General features: G+C 35.4%; 1 protein-coding gene across 1 annotated transcript in view; it reads left to right on the forward strand.

Annotated features, from left to right (window-relative positions):
* DMD (dystrophin) overlaps window positions 1-26,707 on the forward strand; it is a 2,325,391-nt gene that overhangs the window by 1,364,747 nt on the left and 933,937 nt on the right. The window contains 1 exon segment of the mRNA XM_043994767.1: window positions 6,928-7,103. Coding sequence (XP_043850702.1) covers window positions 6,928-7,103 — 176 coding nt within the window.

The raw sequence follows: 26,707 nt of genomic DNA on the forward strand, positions 1-26,707 counted from the left end.
TTTGATATTCAGTAAATGTCCTATTAAAATTAACTGCTACTGTATATCATTTTCTTTTAGTTCATTCGTAGGGTGTTTTCATTTGAAACTGAATATTATAATCCTAGTTTGAGTAGGTATTTTTATTATTCTTTTATAGCCTCCACCTTCAGGAGCAGCTGGGGGAATTTACCAATAATGAGTTCAAATGTTGTACCACATGTTAAAAAAAGACTCTAGATAGAATAGAGCAAAACCTATTTTAGTTCCATTAACCAATACACACACACACACACACACACACTTTAAGGTTTTATTATTAGTGGGGATTTTGTTACGGTTGTTTTTGAATTGTTTCGGTTGTGTCCAACAATTAGTGACCCCATTTGGGGTTTTCTTTGCAAAGATACTGGAGTGATTTGCCATTTCCTTCTCCAGTTCATTTTATAGATGAGGAAAATGAGGCAAACAGGGTTAAGTGACTTGCCCAGGGTCACACAGCTACTAAGTATCTCTGGCTAGATCTGAATTTCAGAAGATGAGTCTTACTAATTCCAAGCCCAGTCAGTGTTCTATCTGTTGTTCGACCTAGCTAACCCCCCTCAAGGCTATATATTTTATAACAGGTATTTCCACCTTTTTTTCCTCTTTTGTGCAGAACACATTGTTAGTGTCTGTGGTCAAATTCGAGCTCAAGTCTTCCTGACTTCAGGCCTGGCACTTTATGTACTGTGCCAGTAGGGATTTAGCCTGTCCTTAAATGTTAAAAAGTAAATGGGTATAGCTTATAAACTTAGAGAAGGTTTGCCATCACAATTTAAGTGTCCTAATTAGTAGCTATGGGTCTTTAGCTGGGAGTGGGGCAATAGTACAAATTCAAATTTGAGGTCTTCTTTTAAATTCAAGGTGAGAAAAAAACCTCCATTTTGCAGCTCTCTATATAGTTTGATAAATATTCTAGTTTGTGTGTATATTATATATTTGTATATAATATACACACATACATATACACATGTATACATACATATGAAGATGCATACATTTTCTGTATCTTTTATGTGTGTATTGTGCTATACATATCTATATGTGTATACATGCGTAACAACACACACATATACACATATATACATGTGTGTATGTGTATATATGTATATATACATACATATGTAAATATATAAACTTTTGTTTCAAGATATTAAAGCTTAAAACTTCACTAAGACTTTTGGTATACCTGTATATGAAGAAATGTCCAAAAAAGAGAGAGAGAACAAGAGAGCTGATGTATATTTGTACTTCTGCATTGCTTATAACAGATTTCTACATTCTCTCTTACTGCCAATCAGAAAATATACTTATGAATTAGTAGTAGGCTTCCGCCAGTCAAGTACAACCATGGATCAGCACCTTGAAGAGCCACAGGCCACAGTGAAGCTGTGCAGTCCGATATGGGAGCCGCAGCTCCTGCCGAAAAGAAAACATTGGAAAACTGCGCTCTCTGTTACCTGTGGGTTCCTGCATCTCATTCGTTTTTCTTCCTCCAGAGCTTGGAGGCCCATCTCAGCTGCTCACAAGGTGCTCCTGAGCACTGAACTCCATCGGGCGTGGTCCTTGGCCATCTCCTCCCAGCTGCCAATGTCTATTCCCAGAGCCCTCAAGTCTTGCTTGCATACATCTCTGTAGCAAAGCTGGGGGCGTCCAGCAGGTCTTTGGCCTGGGGCTAACTCGCCATAGAGTAGGTCTTTAGGAATGCTCCCGTCTTGCATGTGGTGACATGACCGAGCCAGTGCAGCTGTCTTTGTTTCAGTAGCGTGTAGATGCTCGGAAGTTGCGCGTTGCAGCACTTCTGTGTTGGTGATCCTATCTGACCAAGATACGCCAAGGATGCGCCGAAGGCAGCACATGTGGAACCTGTTAAGCTTCTTCTCTTGTCTAGTGTATGTAGTCCATGTTTCCCTGATGAATTAGTACGGTTAGGATATTGTAATACTTAGCTACGCTCCCTCTCTCCCTGCTTCTGATTTCTCTTCAATCACATTCTATTTATTATTATAACTGGAACAAGGCCAAGTTTGCCAAATCTGCCTTCCTTCAATTCTAGAATTCTACAAATACTTATTAAGGAACTACATTTATATGGATCATGAACTTTAAGGGTGAAAGATTATGCTCCCTTCTAAAATGGTATTATAGTATAGCTGAAATTCTTCTGCTTTGAAAATCAGAAAAAGTTCAGGCCCTGCCACTTAGTAGCAGGTAATTTCAGGCAAAACCCTTAACTTCTCTGACCGAAGTTTCATTATCTGTAAAGTGGGGTTAAAACCAATCCAACAGGATTATGTTAAAGATCATATTTTATTAAATTATATGCATTACACACTTTGTGAACAATAAAACACTATACAAATGTAAGGAATTATTATTACTCCTTTCAAGTTTGGCAAGTAGTGAGTTCACAGATTTTCCCTCCAAAAAGCAATTCACCTTTAAAGATCAGAATTGGTAGCAGCATTTGAAAGCTTTCAAGCCATGTGGGTAACTGTTCTAGATAACAGATTTCTGTATAGTCTTTGAAAAATGTAATTACCTGAGAAAATATGTAGCTATCTTCTATTTAAAACTCAGTTCCAATGCACTGCAATTTTTATACATTCATGGTCTAGTCATCCTGATTTTATTGTACTCATATCCAGATATGAAATTCTTTAAATACTGATCTTAATAAAAGTACTCTGATCATTTCATTTATCTTTGCAAAGAGTAGCAGGAAGAATCTTTCAGATTTCTTGAGTTCCACTAAGTGACAGAAATGATTCAACAGGAATATTTGGGTCTTGTTTTTATAAAGAAGGAAAACAAGACTAGACTGGAAAATAATACATTATGTATTCATGGATTGTGGTTTATTTTATACCAATCCCACCTAGTTTTAACACTCTGCAGGAAGTAGCTCTATTGTTTCCATTTGACCTATAAGTAAACCAAATATGCCAGGTCTCAAAGTGTCGCCATGGCAAAATGAGAACTAAATTCTAGATCTCAGTTTCTCTTCCTCTGTCTCATCAACTAGTTCAGTGAAGGCTGGATTTCCTTTCCACCCATTCTTCTCCATTTTTTCTGCATACCTCTTATTTTCCATTCTTTTTCTCTAACCTTTCATTTTCCTTTTTCTGCTTCATTCAGTTTATATATATCAATTCCTTTATCTACTTCATGACTCATGCAGTTTATCACTGCAGTTTCCAAACATTATTCAGCTCCTTCTTATTCCTTCTCTTCCTTAACTCTATTTAATTTCCTTTATACTCTCCAGTTCTGCAGTTTTAGAAACTTTTCCAATATTTTTTATTAGTGCAATGTTTTTTGTCGTTTCTCTTACCACAACTAATGCAACAGTTCATGTCCTTTATAAGACTCCACCAATCCAGATCAGATCCTTCCAGCCAAAATTGGATGGTGTTGCTTACTGTAATTTAGTGGAACGTTTAAGCTAAAAAGTATATAAGGCAAACAGGTAGCCTTGTTTGTGAATTCTTTATCAAGAAGAGAATGAAAATCTTTAAATTCACAACTTTGCTAAAGTGAAAGCAGAAAATATAATAAATCAACATATGCCAACATTTATTAAAAGTTCTTACTAAATACAGGGTGTCCCAAAAATTTACATAAATACCATGCTAGACTTTGGATGTACAAAGATATAGATTGGGCTGTCAAAGAGTTTATAATCTAATAGAGCAAAAGAAATATACACAAATATATGTGATACAGGAAATGGGATAAATGGGGAAAAAGAGATCTAGGCATAATAATATGAGAAATTTGAAGATGAAAAACTTACTTTTATTTGGAAAGGATGAAGGGGAAAACTGGGTAAGCATAGTGTAAGGGAAGGCTTCATGAAGTAACTGATATCAGGTAGGCATGGGAAGGAGAAGAACAAATTACAGGAAGTAGTCCAATTTGGAAAGAATTTAAAGTAAGTGAAGGGGAGCAGTAGAAGATATAGATGGAAAATGGAAAGGGTTGGGAAAAAGGTCTGTGAAAGATACAAATTCAGGAGTTTATACTTTATTAGGCAATGGAGAGCTACTGATTTTTTTTGAGTAGAAAAGTAGCATGAAATAGTTACATTATGAGTTGTGCTTTAAGATTTCATGGTGTGGTGTGAAGCATGGATTGAAAGGAGATAGAATAGGGGAGCTAGGTGGCGCAGTGGATAAAGCACTGGCCCTGGATTCGGGAGGACCTGAGTTCAAATCTGGCTTCAGACACTTGACACTTCCTAGCTGTGTGACCCTGGGCAAGTCACTTAACCCCCATTGCCTCGCAAAATAGTAAAATAAAATAAAATAAAAAAGAAAGGAGGTAGAATAACAACAGGAATGCCAATCAGAGTCTATTAAATATAGCTAGGTCCTGTTTATTGCTAATAATGAATTCCATTAAGTTACTTTATTCAAATTGTCACTGAATATTTCCATTGGTTTGAAACCAATGACTACTTTTTACATAATTTAACGTCAAGTAATGCAAATTCAAATACATGTGACCCAGGATTCATTATTCACACTAATTGAGACCTGGCTGTAAAATAGGCAAAAGAAGATGACGGTATGGTTGTATTGAGAGTGGAAAGGAAAGGCCAATTCTAGAAATAATGAAGAGTAACAGTCATTACAACTTGACAACTGTTTGGATAACAAATAGTTATTAGTCACCTGAAATATGTTACAAATACACTGTCACTGACCCCCAAATGCTGATATCCTCTCAGCCCTGAAGGGATCTCAGAGACAATCAAGTCCAAACTATACTTAAACAAGATTCTTCCTATCAAGTCTTTGACAAATGGTCATCCTGTCTCTTTTTGAAAATCTCCAGTGATTAGGATGCATTAAATATGGGACTGATGTTGTGGCTGAGGTTGGTGATCATGGAAGTCATCCGTGTAGAGGTGAAAATTGAAGCCAAAGGAGTTGATGAAATCATCAAAGAAAAGCTAATAATGACCACACCTGGGACTTGTGGTTTCAAAGCAATAGCTCTTTCACTACAATATCTTGTAAAATATCATAATAAAATGCATGAGAAAGCAGGGAAATTGTACCTTAACATTGTATTGTCTTAGACATTGGAAATGCCTGTTCATGGTCCCACATATCTCCCAGGAGGCTTTCCAACCTTTTAGGAGAATATAATAGGAGCAATGGTCTACTGTTTCATGTTTTAAGTATTTGTCAATGAACACTTAGAAGTCTTTCATATTTTAAGCATTTATTTTTGTGGTAGAGAAAAAAAAAGCTGTAAAAAATAAACAAGGTACGAAAAGCCAGTTATGTCTATAACTTGAAGAAGAGGAGACCAAGAGCAATTTTGAAGGAAAAAAAATCGATTACCTAATATTATTTAGTCAGCCGGGCGTGGCAAGCTGTTTTGAATTACCCACTATTTTGAATAAACTGGATTGATAATGTTTTACTAATCTTCTGTATAAAATCCAAAAGCTCCCTGTATTTGAAAAAATGACTTGTCATCTCTAAACATTATCATCTTTCAGTCTCAGGAGATAACTCTGGAACACTAAGTACATAATTTTGCTTTCAGTTTTGATCCATTATTTTGTTGTCATGCATTCTGTCTCTAATAGTTGATCCACTATGCCTCTCACACAGTATTAGTATGCCCTCCAAACATATATTATGCAAATTTGCATACAGTGTCTTATTATGCCTTGCTACCTAATCTTCTGACACAATTGTAATAAGTTACTCTTTTACCAAATAAACAAATAAATAAATGAATAAATGAACAAGTAGATAGATGTAAGTAAACAAACAAATAACTAAATAAACAAACAAACAAATAAATAAGTAAGCAAATAAGTAAGTTAATTAATTAATTAATAAAACAAAACAAAAACCCCTAATTTGGAACTTTATATGAATCAGTTTTCAATCATTCCCTTCTATTGATTATTTTTACTTACTTTAATTCATCTTAGAAATAGAAATATCCCCTAGTTGATCCTATAGTTAGATGGTGAAAGGCAAATTCAAATACTGAACTTGGGATCAGGAGACTTGGGTTTGAATTCTACCTCTTGCACATGCTGCCTATGTGATCAAGGGAAGTTAGCTGAAAAAAAATGTAGACAATAATGCTTATACCACATATCCTACTTGTGAGGAAAATGCATAAAAATATTACAGTGAACTAATAATAAAAATTAAAATGACAGTGCCATGGAAGTTAATGTATTTGTTGATTATGATTCCTCTCCTTGAGGAATCCAGCCCTCCTTATTGACTCACCCTGCCTCAAACACACCCATCCATCTCTGGTCTCTGTGTCTTTCTACTAGCCATCGTGCCTAGAATAATCTCTTTCTTCACCTACCTCTCTTAGATCCTATATTCTTTTAAGATTCAGCTCAAATATTACCTTCTTCTGGAGGTCTTTCCTAGTTCTGCCCCACCCCATTCCCAGGTGCTAAGGCCTTCACCTGTAAGATTACCTTCCATCTACTCTGTATATATCTTGTTGGTACTCATTTCTTTTCTTTTTTTTTTTTGGCTTTTTTTTATTGAATAGAATTTTATTTTCCAAAATATATGTAAAAACAAATTTTAACATCAATTTTTAAAAAATTTGTGTTCCAACTTCTCTTCCTCCTCCATTCCCTATTTTCAAATTGATGCCACCCTTTTGAATGGAACTATTTTTTTTTCTAGATACTTCTAGTCTTTAGCAGTTATCACAGATCTTGGCACATGGAAAGACAATAAATGCTTATTGATTAATGATAATATTATAAGATTTTCCTATAGAATTATATTTATTTGTTTTGCTCCCCAGCTATCTTGTCAATGACTTTATTTCCCCCACCCCACCCCTCAAAAAAGTAGCATTTCACATTTGTTTTGTTCTTTTTGTCTTGATGTGTTACAGGAACTCCAGGATGGCATCAATCGGCAGCAAACGGTTGTCAAGCAATTAACTGCAACTGGGGAAGAGATAATCGAACAGTCTTCAAAAGGAGATGCAAGTATTTTAGAAGATAAACTGGATTACCTGAATGTTCGGTGGCAGGAGGTCTGCAGACAGCTGGCAGAAAGAAAAAAGAGGTAGGATAACCATAAATATGGACCCTTACAATTACCAATAGTCAACTTAATCTATTGAGAAATGAGAAGATTAAATGAAAGAATACCTAGTAAGACCTGAAACATAATAGCATGAATCCTTTGGTAAATAAGCAAGCAATAGGAATCAAGAGTAGTCCACTCATTCCCTTTGTATATTTTAAACTTATAGTTACCCCAAACTAGGTGACTTATGTGTTCTTTTACTAACAGGTTTGTTAAAAATCTTCTTTAAACATAATCTTTCAAATGTGAAGGTTTTCAGGATATTCCCATTTCAAGAAGTGGGATCCCACCTTTAAAAGGATAATAAATTCAGTCATTTTTAAGAGGAAAACATTATCTTTTCTTTTGTCAATTTTTTTCTGCTAATTTTTCATAGCTGAAATGATATTAAAAGGATGATTATGATGATAATGTTTTCATATGAGTGCATTTCTTTTTCTTATCTGGTTTGCAAGGATGCAGTCTTTTCTAACTGTTAAGGTATCACGCAAATAATAGTTTTGCTCACCTTCAGTTTTGTTACTGCACTAATGATTTTTTTCTTGCTTTAAATTTTAGAAGAGGGAATAGATACAAATATTTAAAAGGAGAGGAAACAACCCTAAAAGGTTATTACTGAATTTAATCATCATTAAACTTTCCCTTGGAATATACTTAAAGTTAAGAAAGCCAACTGTAAGCACTGCTATTAGAAGCCTTAGATAATGTTATAGATGGGTTTTGTGTTAAATTTCCTGTTGTTAATGTTAATGTTTTTTGGTTCATAAGGGATAGTTTGGCCTTTATTTGTCAAATGAGATTATCGTTATGTATACTTAATGGAAAATCAGCTCTCTTTCCAAGCTCTTGGCTCCTACTTATCATTTACATAAAAGGTGATTTTTGATATTCTGAAACCTGGAACAACCCACAGAGGGAGGCCTTGGGTTCACAGAAACTAAGAATGTGTTTCAGAAATATGCTCTGTCCTATTTCTCCACCACTTATTGCTTACACCAGCAGTTTTCAAATCGTGATCTGCCTGGAAACCCTTTCAGGAGGTCCACAAGGTCAAAACTATTTTCTTAAAAACATGAAAATATTATTTGCTTATTAAAATAATCCACCCTTTCCCAAATACATATCTTTTTGAGACCAGATTTTTTGCCACATACATCTAAGAAAACTAAATATCACAGAACAGACTTCATATAGAAGTAGATATGAAAATCCAGCTGTCTTTCTTAATATGAGAATTGAAGGGATTTTCAAAACTCTGTAAAACCATGACATTCTCACTTTTTGAGAAAAATAGAATTAATTTTTATAAAATATTAATATTAATTTGCAATAGGATTATTATGTTATTATGAATAAATTAATACTTAAAAACTTATCTGATTATGCTTCCAATATGATAAATATCAATAGATATAATACACATAAATAAAAGATCTTTGGAGTCTTCAGTAATTATTTAAAGCATTTTCTTTTTTTCTTTCTTTTTTTCTTAAAGGAAATATTTATTTAATTTTTTTTTTTGGCAGGGCAATGAGGGTTAAATGACTCACCCAGGGTCACATAGCTAGTGAGTGTCTGAGGCCAGATTTGAATTCAGGTCCTTCTGAATCCAAGGCCTGTGCTTTATCTACTGTGCCACCTAGCTGCCCCCTTCAATAATTTTTAATGAGTATAATAGGGTCCTAAAATCAAACCACTGGACTATACTATTCATATTATCTAATGCAACACATTAGACTGCATTATTTCTTTCTCTCTTTTTTGTTGTAGAAATAAGATTTCATTGGTGTAAAAAATTCCTAAAGAAACTTCTTCTAACTAATACACATTAGCATGTGTTGTGAATTGTATAGTCTAATAGGGCACAGAGAGGTTGAGTGACTTGTAATGGGATCAGAAGCTGAAATTGAACCCAAATCTTCTGTTGCCAACAAGAGCTCTCTATCCACTAAGCCATGCTATATCTTTACATTGATAGCTCTGCACAAAATAGGTAGAAAGACCTTTTTAAAAAAGTAAAAGAGGGGGCAGCTAGGTGGCACAGTGGATAGAGCACTGGCCCTGGAGTCAGGAGGACCTGAGTTCAAATCCGGCCTCAGACACTTAACACTTACTAGCTATGTGACCCTGGGCAAGTCACTTAACCCCAATTGCCTCACTTAAAAAAAAAATGGGGCAGCTAGGTGGTACAGTGGATAAAGCACCGGACCAAGATTCAGGAAGGACCTGAGTTCAAATCTGACCTTGGACACTTGACACTTACTAGTTGTGTAACCCTGGGCAAGTCACTTAATCCTCATTGTCCCCCCCCCAAAAAAAAAGTAAAAGGATATTAGCATGATTTAAGATATTTCCATTTCAAATCTCTGGTTTATAAATTCTTGAAGAAATTTATTTCTGATTATAGATAGCTTCATTAAAAATATTTTTTCTCATTAGCACACTTCTTTTGAAGGGACATGAAAATTAAACAGGAATCATTCTATCTGGCACAGAAATATTTCCTTATTTTAACAACAAATATATTTATACACCTAACAGGCTTAAACTTGTATGATATCAATTTTAAGCTTTGCCCAAACTTGTTGAAACTAAGATATCGAGAAGCGAGAAGATTGAAGTAAAAACAATAACAAGCTTTTGAAATTTTGGTCGATGGATTTCCATAATTACTGCTAATTAAATGTTTCTTCTTCATTTTTAAAGATCAGTCAAACAACTCCCATTCATTAAGTTATTACTGTTTGTTCATTTTTCAATTGTGTACAACTCTCTGTGATGCCATTTGAGGTTTTCTTGGCAAAGATCCTGGAGTAGTTTCCCATTTCCTTCTTGGCTTCAGGCCTGGTGCTCTAGCCACTGTACCACCTAGCTGCTCATTTATTAAGTACCTTTAGCTATATATGTGCCAAGTACTGTTCTAGGTCCTGAATGAATGAATGAAACAGGCCTTACCTTCAAAGAGCTTACTCTCTAAAAATGGAGATAACATATACACAGATAAATACATGCAAAACAAGTACAAAGTAATTTGGGGGGAGAAGGAAGGTACCAATAGATGGGGAGAATCAGAAAAGTTCTACTATAGAAATGAACCCATTAGCTGGGTTTTGAAAGAATTTATAGATGCTTATGATGTGAGATGGAATTTGGGGTCAAATTGATCGTGAGTTGTCCCAAAAGAATTACAAGACTCAGTGACTCAGTTTCCCAAGTTTTATTGAAATACTGTGGGTGACCACAGGGAGAGAAACAGAATAGTGGAAAGGTATCTCTCGAATAAAGAAAGGAAAGACAGTTATATTTATAGTATGGATAAATTGATTATCAGTCTCATTATAATAATCTCCACCTTGGGGAGGTACAGGGGAGGGCTTATCCTAATTTGGAGTTCCTGAGGTCCTAAGTCAACCCCCAAGAAGGGTTCCTTTTTCCTTGGAGGTGTGTTTTTGGGGGTTTGTGTGTCATAAGGTGAATCTGGGGACAAATTTGGCCTTTTCTGCGCATGTCTCTTTCTGATTCCCATGCTTAGTTTCAAAACATCTTCATTTTTCTTTTATTTCTGGTCTAAGTTTCTATATCCTGTCAATTTTATCATTGTTATATTGTTAGGCTGTCACAGCCTCCCTCCCTCTGTTCCCGTTATGGGTACTCATTACTGTGGGTAAGAGAACCTAGCATTCTGACTTGTAAATTATCCATTAACTGTGGTCTGAATCCCTCTTAGAGTTCATATCTGAATTAGAGCTTGGGTTTTAGGTTTTTCTGTTAACCTGTTTTTTACCTCCTACATCACTTAGAGGCAATGAATAAGAGAATGCATTGCAGGCATGGAGGACGGCATGGAAAAATATCAGGGATGTGTGAAGATTTATTTTTATATACATATATGAGTATATATAATCATTCTGACAACTATGTGAAAGGCAGATTGGAGAGGTGAAAGATTTGAGGTGGAGAGACCAATTAGATTAGGAGGTCATTGCAATCACCCTGGTGAGAGGTCATGGGGGCTTGATGAAGGGTGTTTTTTAATTTTAATTAAGCTACTATTGTGCTTTGTAAATTAATTGCTATTGCTATTGCACCTGTTTCATCAATGAGTATTTATTATTAATTAATAACATATACCAGTAAGGAATTGACCATGTGGCAGTACAAGCAGGAGAAAAGCCCAAAGAGAGTTCAGAAGACCTACAAAACCTACACTGTCCTAAGAGGAAGAGAGTGAGCCCCTGGTGTGGTCAAGGGTTTTATCCTCTTTTTGATAGAAGCAGGTCATTTTACATTGATCAAAAATAATTGGTTAAGGTCATTCAATTACATTGGTTGACATGACTTGAGGATGATCTACATTAAAATGAACTCTACACATGTTCCTCACTCAAGTTGCCTAAGGCAAAGTCCATTATCTAGGTGGGGTCCTTCATTGAGCTAGACAAAAGAGTCTTAGAATAGAGTCAAGAAAGACCCTGAAGTAATTTATGCTGTATGATTACAGTGTATTGTCTTCCTTTCAAATTGGGTCTTTCACTGGTGGTCCCCAAATATCAAAACCTATTGACTCCTTAATAACATGAGTTGCCATTTAGGTAGTCCTTTGTGATTATAAAACATTTCACAAGAATAATATTCAAATAAAAGTATCTTATATGATCCTTAAAATAACCCTTCATGGTAGGTATAAGAAACCAAGTCTCAAAAAAAGGAAAGAAAGAAAGAAAGAAAGAAAGAAAGAAAGAAAGAAAGAAAGAAAGAAAGAAACTGTGTCTCACAGGTTTAAACTACTTATCCAAGACCACAAAGCTAATAAGGGTCTGAGGTCGAATTTGCCTCTTTTCATAGTACAAAGGGGGGAAAGCGATTTGTTCACTACAAGTTGACTTTAATATCTTATTTCTACCAGTTTTCAGAGAACCAGTATATGCTGACTTTGTTTGGGCCTATATCCTGAAAATCAAAAGTTAATTATACCTAAGGGATGCTGCAATAATTCATTAGAATAATTTCTCCCATTTTAAGATTTTGCTCTTTAAAAAGTTATACACATGAAGTTCATTTTTTTTAGGGCCCTACAAAGTAGAAAAAAAATTATACTTATAAGTTCAGACAAACCAAAGTCATTTGTACCTTTCTTCATAGGCTGTCAGAAGGTGTTGTTATGACTTATATCATTGGAAATTTGTGAAGAGATAATAATAAAATAAACTCAATGTCAGGTTTGTTGGTAGACTTATGCTTTGCCCCAGAAATCCAAAAGTAAGCTAATTCCCAATAAAAACAAATATTTCATAAATGATATATTAAGTTAGTAACTATAAGAGAATTGTAATCATGAAGCTATCGTTAATCAATGATGCACTCCTCTCGCAGCCTAAGCAGAAGTTAGAATGAAATAGAAGTTATTTATTCTGCAAGTGACAAATAAGATATTGAATTCAAATCTTCAGTAAAATTGCCACTATACTTTCAGTAAAGCTCTTGAAAGCAGTTAATATTTCTTGTGAAATCTACATACACAGAAGAAAGTAAATAATTGAAGAAAAAATACTTCAGCCTAATTCATAGGAAGTTATGACTATAAAATCTCACATGCATCTCATTTTTAATAATAATATGTTGAAAATCTGAAAGGAAAATTTCCCAGAGTATATTAAGTGCTTCTGGACATTCTCTAAGGCTGGCCTGTAGAAACCTAGGAAATGGAAACGAGGCAATTAGTTGGACAATTCAAACTAGAGAATCTGAGGTTGTCTCAATTACCTGGTAGAACTGGCTGCCTTCATTTTGACATAAAAGAAATGAGTTCCAGAATAGCTGATAGTCACCAAGAGATACTTTGTAAATGGAGAGATTGAAAATGAAAGCTTAGCAGAGGAACTAAATAAGGAAGATACAGGTTATATGACAAATCCATAGTAGATCTCAATGGTTTCCAATTAACTGCCTATTTAATCTGTCTGTTCTCTGACCTATTATAATCTTTTATGTAATGCACAGTCTATTCACTTTGTTTAAACAAATTCAGCAAAATAAATACCATATACAAGGCTAAGTCTTAGACATAGCAGTTACACTGACATGCAGCTGAGAAACTAGAATTTAGAGTCAGAAGACTAAGGTTTGGATTCCAGCATAATCCATTATTAGTTATGTGACCTTGGGTAAGTTATTGAACCACAATTTCCTCATCTATAAGATAAGAATAAAAATATGCCCATTGCCTATGTCACAAGGATATTTTGAGAACCAAATGGCATTCATGTAAAATAATTTGTAAATTTTATTTGTGTGTGTATGTTAAGTTTTAAAAACCATAATCCAGTAGGGCTGAATATAGATACAGATCATTAATATACAAATTAAAATATGTTAGATTTAAAAGAGATTCAAAAAGATACTTTGTGCAAAATTTCCTTCTATATTTCTTCTGATTTCCTTCTGGATAAATTTTTTCAGAAGAACCATATCAATGAACCATACTGACTTTCTGGTGGGGAAAAAAATTGAAAAGAGGTATGAACGAGTTATTTAGATTTTAGGCAAGTGCCTATTAAAGTAAATAAAATGAGCTGCAGGAAGTAGAACTTCTATATAAAGAATCAAAAGGAAACCAATAACATAATCACTAAATTGAAGCAAATAGAGATTATGACATGCTTTGAGTTCTCATTGTTGGATTAAAATGTAATGAGCAATCTACTGTTTTTGAGGATCTGTTTTTTGATATAGAACCTTCTGTGTAGTAGTAGTCATTGTAAACATAAACATTTATGCAGCACTTTAAAATTTGCTGAATGCTTTATAAATATGTCATTTGATCTTTATAAACACCCTGGGAGACTATTATCACCATTTCACAGGTGAAATAACCGAAGCAGAGAGATGTTAAGTCTCTTGTCTAGGGTTACACAGCTAGTGAGTATCCAAACCAGATATGAACGCAGGTCTTCCTGGCTCCAAGTCTACAGCTACATCCATTGAATCACCTAGATGCCAATAATAGGTGTTAAGTGCTTTTTGTTGCTGTTGTACTTTTATATCCCTTTACTTTCTACATACACACACACAAAAAATAAATAATAATTGTTGTGTTACATGATTTGATGTTGAGAGAGCTAGACATTGTCAGAAGATTCTAATGCCTTCTATACTTGAACACTTACTGGCTATGCAACCCTGAACAGCTGTCTTAATTTCTCTGAGTAACCAAATAAATGGGGGCTAGGCAGTGACATTTGTCCTACACTTCTCATAGGTTTCTTATAAGGAAAACACTTTAATTTTTATACTTGGGATGAGGGTAAGGAGAAGGGTCAATGTTTTAATTAAATGCTACTTGAATTCAAAGGCTTTATTGAGTAAAGCTGTACTTACTGAGCAACACCTAAGTCTTAAAGGAATATTGGTATGTCTTCAAGGATTCCAGGCTTGGGCCAGAGTTTATCTCTGCTTTTAGTGTTTAAGCAAGGGTTTACAAAGTAAATTAATAGCATAAACAAGTTGGCAAGAGGAATGCTTAAGTCTTCTTAAAAGAATGAGCTGTTTTCAAAGACTTTAGCTTATTAATTATTCACATGCAAATGAATTCTATTAATTTCAAATTGACCTTATCTAATTCATTGAAGTAGGCCTAGCAGGAGGCATTTTGCTAACAATTTCTGTTACTCTATACACTGGAAAGTAATAAAATTGCATTTAAAAAAAACACAAAGTATTTTGAAATTTGATCTTTCCACATTGAAACAGACCTTACCTCCAATTTTTCTCAACTAATGAGACTTTCAAATTGAATTCAACTTAATAAGCCTGGTTAAGTTCCTTTTATGTGCAAAGCACCATCTGAGGCACTGGTTGTACAAAGACAAGAAACAGAAATTGTCCTTGTTCCATGAGGAATTTCCATTTTACTAAAACATTGACATCTTTAAAATTGATTAGTCTACAGATTTTTTAAAATGGGCTTATGCCATAGGAGTTGAATTTTCTTTCCTTTTGAAATTACTAACTTTCTTCCAGTATTATACTTTGAGTTCTGGGAAATTAAGCACAGACCTTTATAACCTTAAAATTAATGGTAAAAATAAGAGTGATAATTAATCAGTTCACACTAGATGTTCTTCAAGATTTAATACAGTTAATGCCATCAACTTTCACAGCTCTCTTGAATCATAAATAAATGATCCCTTGATTAAAACTTATTGGACATTTTGCTCTCTATCAAAGAGGACTTCATAATTATGATACTCGTACTAAAAGCTGAAAACTAATATATGTATAGAAATAGCTATACAGAAAAAGTGCCTCTACTTGAAAAAATGAACAAAAAGAAGAAATTACCTCCATTGGGTATCACATCAATATGGTTGACTCTAAAATTTGTCAAAATTTTAAAAATACAATAAGCCACCAGGAAATTGCTAGAAGTCTCATTGTTCTTAGTCATTTGATGAAAAATTATGAATGTCCTTGAGCATTTTACCAGAGTCATCAAAAAACATATGGGTAGAGACCTGCTTATTCACAGACACCTGTGGTTTATGATATCTGCATGGATTATTCTCTAGTAAGACTAAAAATAACAATTTTGGCAGTGAATTTTTGGTAAATATATATATATATATATATATATATATATATATATATATATATATATATATAGAGAGAGAGAGAGAGAGAGAGAGAGAGAGAGAGAGAGAGAGAGAGAGAGAGAGATTGCATTGAAGAGATTGATATAAAATGTCAGAATAAGGTTTAAGGCAGCTCAATAGCCAAGCAGTTGGAAATCACTGAAATCTTTGGAATATGAGTGTCTTCAGTCTTTTCCATTCATTCTCTTTCTCCTCCCACCAGACATGACTTAGTTTTAGAACCTGTTTCATCTGTAATCCAGCAAGCTGGAGGCAGGGGAAGATGAAATCTCTGAATGTCTAAAGAGTTATATCATGGAAAGCCTACAAGGCTGCCCGCCCCCCCCCCCCCCCCCCCACACACACCCATAGCTCTTGCTCTCACATTTTGGCCTAGAGAAAAAGAATAACCAGATTTGTACTTTTTTTTTTTACTGTGCTGTGAGAAGTTAACAAAATATAAACCCTGAAACATTCTCTTTCCTTTTTCTCTACAACACAAGCATGAACAAGATCCTAACAGTTTTTCAAAAGTCTTCTTTCCTTTCTATCATTTTTTCCCTCAGCATATACCCTGCTTGTCACTGCCCTTTTCTCTGTCTTCACATTTGCCATAAGAGAACACACAAGTCAGAAGCTGCTATAATCAATTACTTTTTCTGAATAAATGAACATATGTAAATAAATGCAAGGTACACATTAGCTTTGCCATCAACCTATGCATATAACTATTTCCCCATATTTCATGATGATGCTGTAAGTTAGTCAAGTGACTGGTCAAATAGATATAATTCTTCTGTGACTTGAGTTATCTGATCCTATAAGCCTGAAAAAGATGATGACACAATCTAGTCTTAGTTCTTATCAATACCCTAGACCTGCCTTTCTAAACCCAAAGCATGTTGCCTGGCACCATTAGTGTACCCTGAAGGGTGTAACAAGGTCATAGGAGTCTCTACAGCTGAAATACTAGTTTTTTTTTTTTTGAGGTTTTAATCTTCTGGTTTGGGGGTTATTGCACATAGTATTCACTTGTAGTACATGTTTCTAAGCCCTCGTCTAATTCAGATGGTTTTTGCACCTTTTGCTTAGAGTCCTCAGAAGTAAGCATCCATCAGGATGCCAGTTTATCAGGGAATGGAAAAAACTCCCCTATAAGTAATATGTGGTTGAGGTGAAATATCTTCATGGCTTATCTCAGTCCTCCCACCCCCAATTTGTACATAGATGAAATGACCAGCCTCTCAAGAGCTAGTTATACAAGAGCTTTGTAATCAACTGCTCATGCTCATTTTGTTTCCCATGGAGACCAAGCCTTTTCAGCATAGTTCTCTCAGTTTGTTGAAGGGCTTGACCAATACTAGTTTGTCATCAAATAATCATTGTTTTCTGTTAGTATTCTTTCTGGCAGAAATTATAACTAAATGATAAACTTCTTTCCACTTCTCCCTCAGCTGAGAGACAGAGTGCATTTGAGTATCAGCAATCTGTCTCCAGAGACTCCAAAACAGAAGCCAGTAGGCAAGTATGGCTAATATCCAAAAGTCAGAGGGAGGATGTAAAGCCTGTGCAATTGCTCACAGTGAAGTTGTACATATGTACAATGAAAGCCAATTGTTAAGTCCTCTGAAATTTTGGTTCTGATATCTGTCACTACTATGTTCATCAGTGTGCCAAAGAAACTTTCAAATTGTAGGTGCCCTTGAGTGGGGTGGGGTGTAGTTCTAGACTCCTTGGTATAAGTGTAAGGGGCTAAAACTCTAGCTAGTCTGTCTAAAATCTCTAATGAGTGGTCACCAATAAATTATAAGCTTTAGCAAGAGTTAGACTTTTAAGCATTTATTAAGGAGAATAAGAATTTGGTGAAGAGAAAGAGAAAGGCCTAGATTCATCTATCTATCAAAGGGAGAGCGCATCTTTAGCTCTGCTCTCCACCAGAGTCCTCAGGAAAGAGACCTAGAGCACCAGCCTCACCCCCTCTTCCTCCCACACGCAAACATCACTTCCCGATGCCAAAGAAAAGCCACATGTCTTGCCCTCAGGCGCCTTCTCCTCATGGTGGAGATTTCCTACAGTAAGTCTCTAGCAGGTGGCGTCATTCCAATCGGTACATAAGTCAAAGCTAATATTTTCTAGAGCAATATGCTTTCATAATGACTGCTTTGGTCTGAATAGATCCTGCAAGAAATCTTTATGCTGAAAAATACTACTTTCACAACACTTTAGCAATGGTGGAAGATCCTGTTTGACTGTGCATCATTAGAGCTTTGTTGTTTCATCGCCTTTAGGATAGGGCATCATTTTCCCCTCTCTGAGGTAGTATATATTGAATTCTTGGTTGCTAGTGCTACTATCATAACACTTCACAATTGCCTGCCTGCCTGCTTGCCTTCTTTTCTTCCTCTCTCCCTCCCTCCCTTCCTTCCTTCCTTCCTTCCTTCCTTCCTTCCTTCCTTCCTTCCTTCCTTCCTTCCTTCCTTCCTTCCTTCCTTCCTTCCTTCCTTCCTTCCTTCATCTCTCTGCTCTCCTTCCTTTCCCTGTTCACATGGGGATTCATACCCTTACATGTGGATGCTCGGCCCAAAGAAATATAAATTTTGTTCACTGAAACCTCACAAGATATCTTGGAGTTTGCAGGCTAGATTTTTTTCTCTTCTCTATTTATTCATCTTATAACTTAAAAAATAAAAATATAATAAAAAACTCAGTGCAATTAGCTCTTTTGTTCCATGTAGTTTCATTTATGATGTCTTGAAATAGAGCACTGAAAAAGCAGGCTTTGATAAAGCCCTTTGGGATTCAAATGGAGCAACTTGATCATGTCTTAAACCCAAATCACTCTCGCCCTCACTGATTGGCCAATAATAGGTCCCAGCCCAAATCTGACTTCATCTTTCTTTGTGTTTTGATGGCTCAGAGTGGGTATAAATAACAACTATTTCTGTTCTGGCCAGTAACCCCGAGGATCTTCCCCTACCAGTTTGATTTTTTTTTTTTTTAGTAGGCAACTTAGGCCCTCTTTTGCCTCATTTCTTACCTAGTCTTAAAGCAATGAATGGCTATTGCCTCTGACAAACTTAGGCCTGGAAAAGACCTTATCTTAAAAAGGCCAAGGTCTCCCGGTGCCACTGGACCTAGATGGTTCTGGAAAAGAGAGTGAAGCTGATGACTCTTTGCAGCTCTGCCTCATTTAAATCCAATTGACTTGCAAGTCAAGACACCACCCTCCTGATGTCATTGGTACTCTCTGACAACAAAAGAAAAACAATAGCAGCATATAAAACACTTACTCCAAATATCAGTAATCACTTGTGGATTTTAATATCCATTACACAATTTTTGAAATTCTACACATATAGTTTCAAAATACAGATTAACAATGCCAATTTTACATAAGCCACCTAACAAGTCAGTAGCCTTTTGGCTGGTTAAATTGCCTTGAATCTTTCACTACTCCCATCTATCCTCTATTGATTTGCCACAGTAATTTCCCTAAAGCACAAGTCAAACCATGTCTCTTCCCTTCTCAGTCTACTCCAGTGCCTCCCTTTACTTCCGGGATCAAATATAAAATGCTGTTGTTCAGTTGTTACAGCCATGTCCAAATCTTTGTGACCGCATGTGAGGTTTTCTTAGCAAAGATGCTGGAGTATTTTGCCATTTCCTTCTCCAGCTCATTTTACAGATGAGGAACTGAGGCAAACAGGGTGAAGTGATTTACCCAGGGTCACATAGCTAGTATCTGAGGTCAGATTAGAACTCAGGAAGATTAATCTTCCTGACTGAGCCTGGCAATTTATCCACCATGCCACCTAGCTGCTCAAATATAAAATATTCTAGTATTTAAACTTGTCCTTTCTTTCTCGTTTTCTTATACTTATTTTCTACACACTTATTGATCCAGCAACACCTGCCTTCTTGGCATTCATGGAGTATAATACTCCACCTCCCAGCTCCATACATTTTCAATGGCTAGCCTTCATTCTTAGACTGCTTTTCTTCCACACTTCCTCCTTTTCCCCTGGCTTCTTCCAGTCCTCTACTTAAATCCCACATTCTAGAACAGGCCTTTCCCAATATACCCCTCCCCCAAACTAGTCAAGCTACTAACTTTTCTCTGAAATTACTTTCCATTTAGTGTCAATATATCTTTTATGTACTTAGTTGTTTACCTCTTGTCACCTCTATTGCAATATAATTTCCTGAGGGTTAGGGCCTTCAATTTGATTCTTCTTTTTTTTTTGCATGGGACAATGAGAGTTAAGTGACTTGCCCAGGGTCACACAGCTAGTGTCAAGTGTCTGAGGCTGGATTTGAACTCAAGTCCTCCTGAATCCAAGGCTAGTGCTTTATCCACTGTGCCACCTAGCTGCCCCGGGCCTTCATTTTGCTTTTCTTTTTATCCCCAGAGCTTACCACAGTGCTTTACATATAGTAACTGAGTCAATAAATGCTTGTTGATTGACTAACCTGAGGAAAATGGACAAGTGATTTAGTCTATATTATACGAGGTACAGTAAGGAAGTGCTCTAAAACACTTGAAATGTAGCAAGAAACAGTAGGGGAAATGTGCAAATTAGCAGCAATAACAGCAACTGCATTATACTCCCTTACCTAAATAACCATTAAAATCATAGTTAACTCCATTAAATAACAGGTATTTATATGCTAATGCAACAAAGGAATGCAATAAATTCTGCTTAGTGAAGGCAATACTTGGAAAGCTGTGAAAAGCCACATATAAAATGGCTGGATGACAAGATTAAAAAAAAAATCCTTGACAGGTCAGAATATTGGGCCAGAGTTAATATGATGAAATTTAGTAGGGATAAATATAAAGTCTTACACTTCGGTTAAAAAAAAAATCAATTCCGCAAAAAAAAAAAAAAAGATAGGAAAACATGGAAAGACAACTATTTGTCTGAAAAAGATCTGGAACTTTTGGTTGCACAATATGACAACTATGTGACATGAAAGCCAAGGAATACTACTATTATTTGGGGCTTTTGCTGCGTCATGTCTGCTCTTTGGAATCCCATTTGGGGTTTTCTTGGCAAAGGTACTGGAGTGGTTTGTCCTTCTCTAGCTCATTTTATAGATGAAGAAAATGACTCAAATAGTGTTAAGTGACTTGCACAGGGTCTTGCAGCTAGTAAGCTGGGTCTGAGGCCAAATTTGAACTCAGTTTTTCCTGACTTCAGACTTGGTGCTTTATCCACTGAGCCTAGCTGTCCCTGTTTAATGAGCTCCATAATTTGAAACATCATTTCCAGGGCTAAGGAACTGACAATCCTGCTGTGTTCTTCTCTAATTAGGGTCTATCTCAAGAATTATATTTAATTTTGGGTTCTACATTTTAGGAAGAACATTTTTATAAGATTGAGAATATCCAGAGAAGGATGATCAGGATGGGAAAAGGCCTGGAGATGATGCTATATGATATTGCTTGAAGATCCCAGACATATTTAACCCGTGGAACACTTAAGGAGGAAATGACAGCTATCTTCACATTATCTGAAGAGCTATCTAGGGAAGAGAGATTCGATTTGTTCCATTTGTATCCAAAGGGCAGAAGAAGGACTCAAGGATATAAATCACAAAGTGGCAAATTTAGGTTTGATATTAGGAAAACAAACAAACTTCCCAAAGTGGAACTTCCTGCCCTCTCAGGAAGTTATGCTTCGCTAAGTGGTCTTCTAATAGACTCCATGGCCTCTTGTCATATATTTGGTAGAAGAGTTTCTTCTTCGGTTACTGATTTTGCCCTCATTGTCCTCAGAGGCTTCTTCCAACACTAGTATTCTGATTCTATAAAAAGACTTAGTTGCTTTGGGAGAACATAAATGATTGAACATCTTGTCACATATCACAAAGGCACCATTCTGCTTCTGGACCATATTTAATGATATAGATCCCAATTGATGGGGGTAAGGGAGGCGAGGTGGCATTTATTAAGTACTGTGTTCCAGGTACTATGCTAAACATTTCATTTGATCTTTACAACAATCTTGATAGTTGCTATTATTATCTTCATTTTACAGTTAGACAAACTGAGGCAGACTGACATTAAGTGACTTGCCCAAGGTCACATAACTAATAAGTGTCTGAGTCTAGATTTGAGCCCAGATCTTCCTAACTCCAGACCTAGCACTCTATCCACTGCTGCCTCTTATGATAAATTTATAAGGCATTCTCTATAGCTTCTATTGGCTTTGAAAATCCATTGAAGTCCTTGCACCATCTATTAGGAAAAAATCTGCAGGCAGGTCTAAATTCTCAGCCAGAGTTTGAGGAACTCTTGGGAATAGATAAAGGAACTGGTTCAGAATGACATGATCTAGAGAATTATATGTGATTACCAGAAAGAACCCAGGCTTACTCAGTGCCACACCCAGTCTCAAAACCTACTTTATATTCATTCAGGCATTTAATATGCATTTATTAATAATCAGACAGGGTGCTATACTAAATTCTAAGCAAGAGACAATATTTATATTCCACATAGTACCTTAATGGACTTACAGAATAGAGGTGAGAAATTTAGCCACAAAAGTCAGGAAACATATTGGATAACAGTTAGCAGGGATGAAGGATCGAGTGCGGGATTTTTTGAGAATGAGAGCAACATGGGCACATTTGTCACTTAAACTCTCTGAACCTGACCTCATAGATAAACTAGGACATTAGACAAAATGATTCTACAGGCCTTTTCAGCACTACATTTCTGCTCCTGGGAGCTATAATCTTTCTGCCAAACTCTAGTTTCTCATTGCCAACTATCTATTAAACATCCCCACCTAGACACTTCATGTATGTGTATGTGTTTGTATCTGTGTGTGAGGACTCATGCTTGCATAGTGATAGTGATAATGGAGTAGAAAGGATAGATGTAAGCAATGTTGTTGAGGAGAAATTGATTCAATTTGGTCATTGTTTGGATATGAGAAAAAAAAGAAAAAGCAAAGAATCAAAAATAGCCCTCGTGTTCAACACATGGAAGGATTTGATCATTTGAGGTAGGAATAGTGTAGTCAGAATGTCATTTAGAGGACATGGGGGAAGCAATCATTTGATACATATTCAAGTTGGGGTGTCAGAGTTTTGGCTATGTAGAGAATACATATGTATATGTGCATTCAGATAACTGGTGGTACAGGTCTGAAGCATAGAAGACAGATCAGAGCTGGACCTGTATTTTGGGGAATTAACTGCATAGATTCATGAGAATCAATAAGATTGCCGTTGGAGAGATGTTAATTGGAGTAGAAAAGAGAGCCAAAGAAAGGAAGAGAACAAGGAGGTAGTAAAGGAGAGAGAAGACTAGCTACAGAGAAATGAGAAGAACCAGGAAAATTTCTAGCTAAGAAGGAGTTATCAAGACTATGAGATGCTACAGAAAGATCAAGGAAGATGAGGACATAATGAGGTCTTGTTCATTAAAAGACAGTTACTAGCCTTTAATACAAATAATTACTTGTAGAAAGGGCAAAAGATAGATTGCAAGGAGTTTACCCATTTGATCCTCAGGGTAGAATTGTTCTATGGAATGGAAAAGCCATGAATTTGAAACAAGTGGACCTGGGTTATCTCTAGGATGATTTCTGTGGTCCCTTTTAGTTCCTAATTTCTGCTCCTGATTGTATGAGTTAATCAGGGTAGGTATTATCTTAATAATGTAGATGAGACATTGGTACATAATGTTTTGTTTTCAGGAAGATCTGAGTTTAATTTTTGTTCTTTATATACTAGATATGTTTCCACAGACAAGTCACTTCACTTTTCAGTGGTTCAGGTACCTCTTTAAGATTCTAAATTACAGATGAATTTCTTATCTACATCTGTGGGAGAAGTTTCCTGGAGTTCCTTATTCCAATAAAATTGCACATCTGGACCATAGATTGGGATAATGGGCTTATACACAAAGTCATAGAGGTAATAAGTAGTAGAGAGTCAGAACTAGAATTCAAGTCTTGTCTCTTCCCACTATATAACACTTGCCTCATGATTCTCCCAGGAATATTTTAATTTAAATAAAGCCTAGAGATTAAAAACAAATTAATGAATCCCAAAGTATAAAATAGCATATACCAGTGAAGCAGATGAGGCAAACATTTGGATGATTAGTGGACTTTCCCCAGAAATCAACCATGGAAGTGACTATAGATTCCACTTAGGCATATGAATAGCGATTTAGAAATGAGACTGTGACTCACACTCTATATAATGATAAGCACACTGTACAAAATGATGTATTTATAGCTCTCCTTTTCTATTTATGCAAATCTTCCACCATAATGCTATTCTACTTCCTGAACCTTCATTAAGGACATTTATAATATAAATTATAACATAACCAATACTTCAACCAGGAAACCACTGCTTTGGGGGGAAATAGCTAAATGCATTGCAGTGACTCTAAAAATAAAATATCTAAGACTTAATTGCAGATGGATAATGTTAAATATCTCCTTCATTATTATTACTTACCACATGCCTGAATAAATCCTACCATAAACATTAAGCTAGTAGGTAAACAAAGAAATAACACTTCATGTGATGAATGCCAATATAAAGCATTTTTAAACAGTTCTGTCAAAAGACATCCTTGAGAATGTTTACTGTGTTCTTTCATTTTTCAATTCTCTGAAGACACAGAAACAAATTACAGTTTTAAATTTTCAAATCAAAGCTTTCGAAATTAGTAGAAAACACACATATACAGTTTGGGAAATAGAATATAACCGGGCTAGGGTTAAGTTGGTTGTATCATATATTTATGCTAAAAATGTACCAAAAAACACTGAAAGAAGACTATAAAAATGTTTCAATTTTTCAAAAAATCCATCATTTTAAAAAACCATCAGGAAAAATTACTCTTATTAGCACAATGCCATTGACAATATTATGACAAATAGCTTATCTGAAACTTTTTTATTTTATTGTGTACTTTACATCATATATTTAATCTTGAGATTTCTAGGAAAGTATGCCACTAAAATCCATGAAAACTTATGAAAGCCTCCAACTTTTACACTTTAGCTGAAGGTCAGTTATAGAATGTACTTAATTATATATCATGTATGGGTAGGTACCTTACTGCACTTACTATCAATGCACTATAAAAGCAGAAAGTTTAGCACGTTTAGGAAATAGTTCTTTTATGGTGTTTAGGGATTTATACCAAAACAGGATAAAGCGAAATAAAATTCAGTTGATCAAAGTGTGTATATAAAAAACATGTATCAAATTCTACTCCCCACTAATTGAAGTGATTTTAAGGCAGGTTTCACTCTTATGGATTAAGGTATTATGTTTGTTCATTCATCTGCTGATAATGTACATTTGCTATAAATAATTACAGTTCCCTGGAGCTACTTTGCAATGGCATATAGTTTTAGAAATTGGTCTCTTGCAGTACTAGATATTTCAACTCAAATTTTAGAGCTTACTTATCCTGATTCCACATACCATGAACATTTACATATTTTTCTTTCCCTAACTCAAATCCCCCAATTTTCTTTTAGCTTTATAATGGGAAGGTATAGGTTTTTTTGTTTGTTTTTTTAACATTTCACTATAATGATCAAAAGTCATCAATAAATTTTATATTTTCACGTCTATTTTTTTTAAAAGCCTACAACTCACTCAGCATTATACTGCAATCAAGGATTTAAACATTTTGGACATTATCTCCTAAAATTTATTTTCTTCCATGTGCAAAATAAATGACTTTTTCTTAAGATTGTTTCTGTCAATATGACAGAAAGGAGAAAGAGAAGATTTTCTGAAGTTTTAAAGGCAATCTTGATTGTGAGGTAGGATTAATATTCAGGATTTCATTTCCAAATGTGGAGGTTTTAATTTTAAACATGGTTTGTCATTTTCCTGATTATTAATTTTCATTTTTCATCCTACTTTCTGAATTTGAAATAGAACCATGCTGCTAGAAAGATATTGAAGGAAGGATAAAACTCATGCTTAACTGACCTCTTCCCTTAAAAGGATTCCAAAATAGATCTGTAAGAGTTTAGCTGAGTCAGAGGAACGTTAAATGGTAGATAAACACTTTTCTTGGAATAATGATAGAATGCTAGGCTTTGTGACTAGAAAACCTAGGTTTAAATTTAATCTTTGACACTTACTAGCTTTGTAACTCTGGATAAATCATTTGACCTCTATCAACTTCAGTTTTCCTCATTTGGAAGATGGAGATAATAATATCCATAGTACTCAGCCCTCGGAATTATGGGGCAGCTGGGTGACACAGTAGATAGAGCACTGGCCCTGGAGTCAGGACCACCTGAGTTCAAACTCACCTCAGACACTTACTATCTGTCTGACACCCTGGGCAAGTCACTTAACCCCTGTTGCCTTAAACATTCAGGGCCATCTCCAGTTGTCCATATGTATGTGTGTATGTATAGGTATATATAGGTACGTATGTATATGTGTGTGTATGTATGCGTGTGTATGTATGTGTGTGTATACATGTGTGTATACACATATGCCTACATACATACATAAGTGTATATGTGTGTGTGTATATGTGTATATATCTTGCCACAGGACCCAGATGGCTCTGCAAGAGAGAGTGAGGTTGGAGATCTTGCACAGCTCACTTAAATCTAAGTCAGTGCTAGTCGTGACATCACCCTGGTGTCATGGTCTTCTTTGAGAACAAAAACCAAACAAAAACAACCCCTCAGAGTTATTGTGAGGAGAGACTGCAATGATTTTATGTAAGGTGAATTGAAAACATTAAAATGCTATGTATATGCTTCCTATTGGTAGAGATTTGAGGCAGAAGGAAATAAAAAATTTAGGCAATTGAGAATTAAAATAAAGGGAAGAGTTTAAAATCTGCAAAGAAAGTGATAAGGACATTATTAAGGAAGAGATATAAATTAAGTAGATTGACAAAGGGTTTTGAAACATAGAAGAGACTAGAAC

This window comes from Dromiciops gliroides, chromosome 3, assembly GCF_019393635.1.
Source record: "Dromiciops gliroides isolate mDroGli1 chromosome 3, mDroGli1.pri, whole genome shotgun sequence".
NCBI lineage: Eukaryota > Metazoa > Chordata > Mammalia > Microbiotheria > Microbiotheriidae > Dromiciops > Dromiciops gliroides.